This window comes from Rhincodon typus, chromosome 48, assembly GCF_021869965.1.
Source record: "Rhincodon typus isolate 14 chromosome 48, sRhiTyp1.1, whole genome shotgun sequence".
Classification (NCBI taxonomy): Eukaryota; Metazoa; Chordata; class Chondrichthyes; order Orectolobiformes; family Rhincodontidae; genus Rhincodon; species Rhincodon typus.
In genome coordinates, this window is record NC_063379.1 from 4,884,188 (window position 1) to 4,894,108 (window position 9,921).

Sequence of the window (9,921 nt, forward strand, 5' to 3'; positions counted from 1 at the left end):
CAATCCCTAGCTACGCTGGAGGAGGAGCTTTTCCAGCATCACCGTATTCTTCTGCATTATTTTTCCGTGTTGAAGTTTTGGTTGCTTGGACTCCCGGTTCTCGCTCAGAAACATTACTTGGCGAGAGCTTTCCCTGTTTTGCCGAGTCACTGCCGAAGTTGTAAAGGCTGAGACGGTGACACACTGATCGGGTCTTGACCAGGAACATGAGTGCATCAGGTAAGGGTCACTGTCCCAGCAGTTGGAAACACACACACACACACACACACACCCAGACACACACTGCCCCTCCTGCAATGAGTCAGTGAGGCCAGAGCAAGGGACAGGGAGAGAGGCAAGGAGACAAAGTGAAGGTGGGCGGGGGGGAGGGAATGGAAATAGAGGGAGTGAGAGAGAGAGAAAAGAAAGACACAGCAAGATTCGCAGAGGGGCACACAGGGAGAGATGCAGATATCTAGAAATATAGAGAGATTAGGAATGAGAGAATCAGGGAGAGAGAGAGATGGGGAGACAGAGAGGGAGGCAGACACACCGAGAGAGAGAGGTAGAGAGAGATAGGGAGAGATAGAGATGGAGACAGAGACAGAGGGAGAGACTGAGAGATAGGGACAGGCAGAAAGAGAGGCAGAGACAGACAGGAAGTGACTGAGAGACAGGGAGAGAGAGAAAGAGACAGAGAGAGAGAGATGGAGTGAGAGAGAGAGAGATAGATATGGGGAGGGAGGGGGGGAAGAGAGAGAGATATAGACAGGGAGAGGGAGAGAGAGACATGTGGAGGAAGGGAAAGAGAGAGAGAGAGAGAGACGTGGGGAGGGAGGGAAAGAGAGTGAGGTGTGGGGAGGGAGGGAGAGCGAGAGAGAGAGAGAGATGTGGGGAGGGAGGGAGAGAGAGAGAGATGTGGGGAGGGAGGGAAAGAGAGAGAGAGAGAGAGACGTGGGGAAGGAGGGAGGGAGAGAGAGAGAGATGTGGGGAGGGAGGGAAAGAGAGTGAGGTGTGGGGAGGGAGGGAGAGAGACATGGGGAGGGAGGGAGAGAGAGAGATGTGGGGAGGGAGGGAGAGAGAGAGAGAGACATGGGGAGGGAGGGAGAGAGAGAGAGAGAGACGTGGGGAGGGAGAGAGAGAGATGTGGGGAGGGAGGGAGGGGAACTAAACTGGTAGGGGGATGGGAGCCTCTGCAAGTGTTCAGAGGAAAAGAATTTAGGGACGAGAACCAAAGACGGAGGAATTAAAGACCAGAATCGAACAAGACCACAGTAAACAATAAAGGGAATGGGAGAGGAAACATTAAGGAGAGAATCCCCTAAGACTTTATGTCTGAATGTGCGGAGAATTTAAAACAAAGTTGATGAACGAATTGTACAATTAGATGGAAATGGGTGTGACATAGTTGGGCGATGATTCAATTTGATTTATTATTGTCACAGGTATCTGAATACAGTGAAAAGTTTTGTTTCACTTGCAACACAGACAGATCATAACGTACTAAGTGATAGAAAAGAGCGAGGAAGACAATGTGACGGCTGCAGAGAAGGTGCACAGAGAGGGAGACTGACGTTAGGTTTGAAATTTGAGAGGTCCATTCAGAAGGCTTGCATGACTGGGCTGTGTGCACAGCTCTGCAGTTTCTTACTACAGGTCCTGTTTGCTGTGCAAAGCTGTGATAGAATGCTTCTTATGGTGTGCATCTATAAAAGCCATGGACCTGCTGCATTTCCTTAGCCTCCTGAGGGAGTAGAGGCGTTGTTGTACCTTCTTGACCGTTGCATCAATGTGGGAGGACAGATTATTGGTGATCGTCACCTCCTAGGAACTTGACGCTCTCGAATATCTCCACCTCAGCAACACTGACAGGGGACGTGCCTTCCTTCCTGAAGCTGATGACCAGCTCTTTAGCTTTTCTGACATTGAGGGCGAGATTGCTATCTTTACACCTTTGTTAATGGAGACGTGGTGTGCGTAGGAACTGAAGATCCAGGATTAACCAGTACTTAGGAAGGCCAGACAGAAAGGAAAAGGCAAAGGTGTCACCTTATTGTTTAAAGAGGGTATAAGCACAGTATCAAGGCAAGATATTAGCTCAGGCAATATACAATCTGTGTAGGGAGAAAAGCATTAGTGCGCCAAACTGTAGTGATGTTGGAAGTGGCATTAAACAGGCAGTCAGAGATGTGTGCAGTAAAGGAACATTTGTGATTAACCTGCATTGAGATTGAGTGGGTCGAATTTGTCGCAATACCTTGGAGGAGAAATTGTAGAGTGTAAACAATGACTGTTTTCTCGACCAATATGTTGAGGAGCCCACGAGAGAACAAGTTACTTTAGACTGGGTGTTACATAATGGTAATTGGCATTGTAGTTATGAGAGGCCTCTCGGGGATGAGTGATCATAACATGATAGAGTTCTGCATCAAGGTGGAGAGTGATTCTGAGACTAGAGTCCTGAATCTTAGTAAGGGAAACTACGATGGTATGAGGCACGAGTTGGCCACGATGGGCTGGGAAAGGAGTCACAGTGGACAGAAAATGGCAAATATTTAAAGAGCGAATGGGTGATCTACAAAAAAATAGTTTGGTCCTCTCTGGTGCAAGAGTGCAAACAGAACTGTGGCCAAAACCACAAATTACCAGGGAAGTTAGAGATAGTATCACATGCAAACAAAAGAGGCATACACAATTGGGAACAGTTTAGAAATCAGCAAAGGGGGACCAAGAGACTGATTAAGAAAGGGGACGACCGAGGCGTGTGGGAGTAAGCTTGCAGAGGACGTAAGAGTTGACCGTAAATATTTCCAAAGTTATGGGAAGGGAAAAAGATTGGTGAAAACTATTGGAGGTCCCTTGCAGTCAGAAATGGGGGAGTTTATAAAGAAGTGGCTGACAAACTAAATTCACACTTCGCTCCTGTCTTCACAAAGGCAGACACGAATAATGTACTGGGAATGTTGAGGAACACAGGATTTAGTGAGAGAGAGAGAGGGGGGGGACTACCACAAATCTGTGTTGGTCGAGAAATGACGCTGAAGAAATTAAAGGCGTTGAAGGCTGATAAATCCCAAGGGTCTGATAATCTGCATCCCAGAATGTTTAAGGAAGTGACCCTAGAAATAACGGATGCACTGGTGGTCACCTTCTGATTTATTTTTAAGACTCTGGGACAGTTCTGACAGCTCGGAGGGAAACTAATGTAACCCCACTTTTTAAAAAGGGGGGGATGGAGAGAATGTAGGAAATTGTAGACCAGTGAGGCTGACATTGGGAGTGGGGAAGACGGGAGAGTCCAATATCAAGGATTTTATAGCAGAGCACTTAGAAAACAGTCGGAGATTCAGACATAGTCAGCAAGGATTTACAAAAGGGAAACCATTCCTTAACAAATCAACTGGGATTGTTCGGGGGAAGCCAGTGGGTGTGGTGTATTTACACTTCCGGAAGGCTTTCGGCATGGAAGGCTAATGTGTAAAATTAAAGCACGCGGGGTTGGGGGAAGAGTATTGAGATGGACGGGAGATTGATTTGCAAGCAGGAAACAAAGTGAAGGAATCCTTGGGACTTTTCCTGAGTAACCAGGCAGTGACTTGTGGGCTACGGTAGGGATCACCACTAGGACCCCAGCTATCCACGATAGATGTTAAAGATTTAGATCAGGGACCTGAATGGAATATGTGCGGAAGTGAGAGGGAGGGACAAGATACTGAGAGAGTGAGTGCGAGAGAGAGAGAGCGTGAAGGCAAAGATATAGCAAGACAAAGAGAGAGAGGAGGAAACGCAGGGACAGAGAGAGGAATGTAGAAAATGTAAAACATAATTCAAGGCATCAAAGCAGAATGCTAAAGCATGATTGTCCACTATTTGTTCCTGTTGGTCTCTCCGTCAATTTCATTCTCCTTGTCTGTTTCACTCACACAGCCTTGCTGTATGATCGGAAGGGGCCGAATATGTTTTGCCCCTGCCCCGTTCGTGAGGTTTCAGTGTTTGTATGGTCCAGGTGCTTGTTGGGGAGCGCCTCTCCTACCTGAACTTTGTACATCACAGGACCTGGACCTGGCACCGACCTCCCCTCTTACCCATGCAGGGCCTTGCCTTGACAACAAACTTCATCTCCCCCGAAATAAACTGGTCTCTCTCTCTCTCTCTCTCGCTCAGAGGAGCCCTGTGCCTGGCATTGGTGTCCTTGATGCCAATCCCGCCCCCCCCAGGACCGGGAGGGTCAGGTCTAAGCTGGTACAGAGCCTTCTCTCCATCAGCATCTCCGCTGGAGACGTCCCTGTCGTTTGCTTGAACCTGCACTCAAACAGGAACTGGGGACAGTTTGGCATCGAGTGAAGCTCCAGCTCGGCTGTTTCCTGAAGCCCGCTTTCGAAGTTTCGACCGCTCTTTCCGCCAGACCATTGGTTGCTGGATGGGACGGAGCTATTCGAATTCAGGGACTGCTCGGTTTCCCCGGCTGGTCGCCCGTTGTCCGGGACCAACGCTTCCCAGAGTCGGAATACAGCAATAGATGCTTCCAACTTTTCGGGCATCGTCCCTGAGTTCGACGACGAGCGCGTGCGTCGGCGTTGACCGGGAGCACTGAGCCAATGAAAGGGCCGGTTTGTTGACATGTGACTGAGTCTGGGGTCTCCCTGGCCCCTCCCACTAATGTTGGGGGAGGTGGGGACAACCGCTGGCAATTTCTATCCTTGTTGGCGCTCCGGGCACTGCCCCTCCAGCGCGGCTATGTTGGCATCCAATCTCTAGCCTAGCTTTTTGCCAACATCTTCATCCTGGAAACCCACCCCCAACCCCCCTCCTGGGTGGAGTTTGGCCAGTATCCAGCGGTGACTGATCGCTCTGGCTCCCCAAAGCAATGTGCTGTCCTCTCTGCGGCGGTCTCCCCTTTCACCGGCTCCAGGAAGGGCTCAGTCCTGTTTGTGAAGGCCCTATTGTTGCCCCCAGCTCTTTGCCAGGGGGCCCTGATCTTTTTATGCGTCCACAGTTGCATGCGGTCAGCGGTGAGCGGAAGGGTGTCTGGAAAGTTTAAAACCAGAACGGACTTTGCTGTGGCGTATCCGCCGGCAATGGCTTCCCGGGCCATGTTCCAACTCGTAATTACATCGACTCAAAATAAGAGGCCACCTCTTATACCTGAAACCACGGGCAGCACGGCCTTGTTCTCTTTGAGTAACCCTGGCAGGGGGTTTGCGCTCCGTTACTGTTACAAACACAACATCCATAAAGGTGCGGGCGGAACTTTCTCACAACAAAGACGGCCGCCAAACCTTCCTTCTCTATCTGGGCGTATTCGCCAAAGTCCGGGAAGCATTTGCCGTCGGGTGTTGCAGCGGTGAGCCAACGGTACGCCGATACTGTACGGGATGGGACGGAGTTGGGAGGGTATCGCATGTCAGGGCTGCTTCTCCGTTCGGATCGTAGTAGGCCAACACCTTAGATGACACCACCTGTTTCTTCACTTCACTACATCTTGGCGACGTGACCATTTCCAAGGCTTGGCATTTTCTCAACAGCGAATTTCAGGGTGTCAGGATAGAGGCAAGCGTTTTCCAGGATAATTCGCCAATCCAAGTTAAGGCCTAAGTGGACATGGGAGCCAGGCTATCTCTGGCCTCCCTCGCTTTGCCTTCCAACGGGTGTGGCCCGGTCCTGTCGACTCTGTGACCCACATAGGTCACAGTGGAACGCACGGTTTTCCCCTCGTAACCCCACCTTGGAGAAAACGTTTAAGCGCGGTGCCCAAGCGTCCCCCCACCCCAAATGCTCCTTATTGGTCTTCCAGGTTATTAACATGTTGTCCACATAAATGGCGGCCTGGAGGGGACCCCGTAAAATGTTCTCCATTGTCGGCTGGAAAATGGCCGAATCCGCACCAAGGCGATTCTACCCATCAGGCTTTCCCATCGGTACGAACGCATCGCAAATTGCACTGGTTTGGTGATTCCTTCGTTTTCCAGTCTCCCTGATTTCTGCCTCTACTTTTGCCCATAAGGCATTGGGCAGGGTCTCACAGAATCATGGGATTGCTTCCTGGTCAACTTGCAAGGTGGCCTTGTCTCCTTTGACAGCCCCTAGACCTCCCTGAAAAGCTTCCGGCTATTTATTTAGGACTTCCCTCAGGCAGCCGTTTACGAAGTGAGAAATGTTGAGCCAATCCTAGTGAATCTGTCTCAACCAATTTCGCTCCTATCGAGCCTGGGCCTGAGCCTTTTACTACACTCGGTGGTCACTGAACCAGCTGCTTTTCCTCAGAGACTGGAAGCAAAGCTGTCCCCTTAATCTGTAAAGGTTCCCTGGTTCTCAGTCTAGGAGAGAACTTAAGGGTTGGGTTCCAGAGTGATTTGGTTAAACGCTGGTTCTGCGATCACTGATATTGACCTGCATTAGAGGGGACCGTTTAACCAGATGTTTATTTTGATTGGCTTTGATTTGGACGTTGCTAAGCAGTTTAACTGGCCCCAAAACAGATCTAGATGGACTTTCCAGGGTGTGCACTCTCCTGGGTATTGACCTATGAGTTCTCTTGCTCAATTCAGATGTAGTGGAATTCTTTTGCTGTCTTGAGTCCACAAACTAGCAATAACTGCAATGGCTTGCTGGCCTGGATCCTGACCAAAATTTTAATTGTTCGGCCGAGGCTAGGATTTGTTTTGTGACTTTGCTGTGAGCTGACCTGGAGCCCTGCTCTTCAGGGTACGTACTGAGTGAGGCCAAGTAATCACCTTCACTCAAGTGACGTTCCCCAAGCTCAGTTGGACAGGAGAGGGTATCCACTTACATCAGAATTGCCTGCAACTCATATGCCCCACTTGCCGTATTTTCCAATGATAAAGCCACTTGTAAGCTGGTAGGTGTTTCCACATGGTTACATCATTCATCCCACATACCTATGGTCTCTCGGCATCTCATTAAGGGTTAAACGGTCTCTCAGCATCTCAGAAAGGGTTAAACCAAAGTCACATGCCTCTGCCATTCGTCTTAACCTCATCAAAAATCCCGATACCGATTCCCCCGTTGAGTAAAACTGACAGCGTCTCAGAATTAGAGGGGGCTTGGGGTCGTAAGTGTTATAAAGTGGAACTTGCCCCCTCCCCACTCTGAGAACAAAAACCAAAACACCGAAGGAGGAGCAGCTCACCCTATAATCTGTAAAACGAATGTGAAAAGTGGTGTAACCTGCCTTTCAGCAGCTTCTAGAGGCAAAATAAAATAAACCTCTGGCACTCACTTTACAACCAACAAGTAACTATTTATTTATCTAACTCTAACAGTGAGCAAATTAACTAAACTATTAACAAACTGAATAAACCCCTTTTAACTACTCACCTTCCAATAAACAGAAGTCTCACTTATACAAAATATTTTTTTTTTAAAATGTAGAATTTAGTCTCTCGAAATTACAGCCAGATTACACGCTTACCGGAATGTTCTGTGCCTTCTGCGTCGAATGTTCTGTCAGGAATATCTTTTGTGTTGACCTTTCTGTCAGGAATTAACAAGTTGTGTTGTTAGTACCCTTGACATTTAGATGGTGCTTTCTCTAATACTTACAGGGGTCTGTGAGAGCCAGCAATTCTCTCTTGAGAGCTGAGAGCTGTTAACTCTGGCAGATGGCAGTTAATTCTCCTGTCTCTGTCCAACTTCGGTCATCTTTTATACCCCTGATGACATATCAATTTCTTACAATCGAATGGTCCTAGGTTGTCAAAACCATCAGACTTAAATTTAATTGGTTTTTGGTATCTAAGCACCTGGTTCAAAGTTAATGGCTAAATTCAAAAACCTGGTTGCCTCAGTAAAAATGGTGCTTGGCCTGTATGGCCTTTCAATACAAATATTTTAATTCAGGTGCTCTCTCTACTTGCAAATTTTCAAGCTGCTCACAGACATCTCCAAGCATAGAAAAAAGCACAATCTTTCAAAGGGACCACGCGATGCTTTTTACAAATGCCAAATTCTAACGCACTGTCTCCCAATCCACAAATGCTCTACCCAACTTCGTAACAGTAAGATTCCTTAGCTAAATCCTCAACTCTCGAAAGGTTTTAGTACCTGGTGCCTCGGGGACAGTCAGACTCCTAATAACTGAAAAAGCTGCAGGTCCACAAGCTGTCAGGAGAATTGTTCGTTGCTTTTCACCTGCCCCAATGTCATTTGCCCAGAAAAAAGTGACGCCTCCTTTCCACATACTGAGCCCAGATTTGGACAGCAGGATGGAAAGAGTCAAATAACAGCATGATTTCAGAAATGTTTACCCCCAGCTATAGCAATCGAATCTCCTCAGGGACTGTGTTTTTCTCTTGTTGCAATTGAAATAGCTCCACAGAGGCTGGTATCTGTCACCAAGTCACCTTTTATTTACACACGGAAAATCCTTGACACTGACCCAACTCTCAGAGTGAACAGGACCCCTGACCCTCCTGTTTATACCTGTCAGCCAGGGCTCCCTGATTGGACCAGGTTAACAGCCCCAATCAGGGATCCCATAATCTGTGAGATCCTCCTGGCTGGCCTCGTTTCTGTGTATCTCTGCTCATCTCTCCCTCCCTGCCTGCCTCTCTATTGCTACCACAGTCTCTAACTCTGTGTCGTCAGCTTCCTCTTGTCAGACACCAGACCAGAACCCCTCAAAGTATTTGAAGGAGGTAGCCTGGACCCTAACCTTTTCCAATTTTGAAGGTAAACATGAAGTGCTGTGTTCCAGATGTAATGTGAATGTTACTCGACGCTAAACAAAATACAATTTATTTAAACACGACAGTAACAAAAAAAGGAGGACTTAGAATAATTTAATTCAATTGGAAAGCTTACTAATAGACAGAGTAACTGTTAACATAGAACATAGAACATTACAGCGCAGCACAGGCCCTTCGGCCCTCGATGTTGCGCCGACCTGTGAAAACCAATCTGAAGCCCATCTAACCTAAACTATTCCATTATCATCCATATGTTTATCCAATGACCATTTAAATGCCCTTAAAGTTGGCGAGTCTACTACTGTTGCAGGCAGGGCATTCCACGCCCTTACTACTCTCTGAGTAAAGAACCTACCTCTGACATCTGTCCTATACCTATCACCCCTCAATTTAAAGCTATGTCCCCTCGTGCTAGCCATCACCATCTGAGGAAAAAGGCTCCCACTGTCCACCCTATCTAATCCTCTGATCATCTTGTTAACAGTTCCAATGTAACAACATCCCATACACACACCACCTTGGCCAAAAGGCAGATCCAGAAAACTAGATTTTGTCTCACAGGTAACCCAGCAGCAGAGAGGAATCCCCAGCTTCCAGCTGTAACCGAGAAAGGGAAAAGATAGCTCCTGCAACTTCAAAACCCCAGCAGCTTCTGGAGACTCCACCTGCAACTGAGGTTGAATCTCAAAGCAGAAGAAACTAAAAACTAGAATCCCTGGACTGTGAGAGCTGGTCACACCCAGCCAGGCTGCTTCTATTGTTCCAACATTTTTAAAAAAATCCAAGGCCACACAAACTGTTTACGTTACCACAGACAGATCTTCACCTCTCGTTCAATCTCTCTCTTAAAAGAAACAAGAACAAAATGCACCACTTAAATTGCCACAACTTGTTCATAGAGCCATACAGCACGGAAACAGACCCTTCAGTTCAATCAATCCATGCCAAATATTATTCCAAATTAAAGTAGTCCCACCTGCCTGCTCCTGGCCCATATCCCTCCAAACCCTTCCCTATTCATGTTCTTATCCAAATTTCTTTTCAAAGTAGTCACTGTAGCCAAATCCATCTCTTCTTCAGGACTTTCATTCCACACACGATCCCCCCTCTGCGTAAAACAATTCTCTCCACAGAAGTCTCTCTCTGTCTCCGCCTCCATCTCTCTCAGTTTCTCTGTCCTTGCCTCTCTCTCTTTCTCTCATTCATTGTCTCTTTCTATCACTCTCACTCTCTT

The 9,921-nt window shown here is 47.7% G+C and overlaps 1 protein-coding gene across 2 annotated transcripts in view; it reads left to right on the top strand.

The window, feature by feature from the left end:
• Positions 1-6: 6 nt before the first annotated feature.
• Positions 7-9,921, top strand: part of LOC109926314 (thiosulfate:glutathione sulfurtransferase-like) — an 11,708-nt gene continuing 1,793 nt past the window's right edge. Inside the window, exon 1 of one of the 2 annotated variants that reach the window (XM_048620849.1) lies at positions 7-219. In XM_048620849.1, coding sequence (XP_048476806.1) covers positions 207-219 — 13 coding nt within the window. In that variant the 5' untranslated portion in view covers positions 7-206. Of the gene's footprint in view, positions 220-3,459; positions 3,588-9,921 lie in introns of those variants that run through there. The other variant, XM_048620850.1, reaches the window with a different exon arrangement.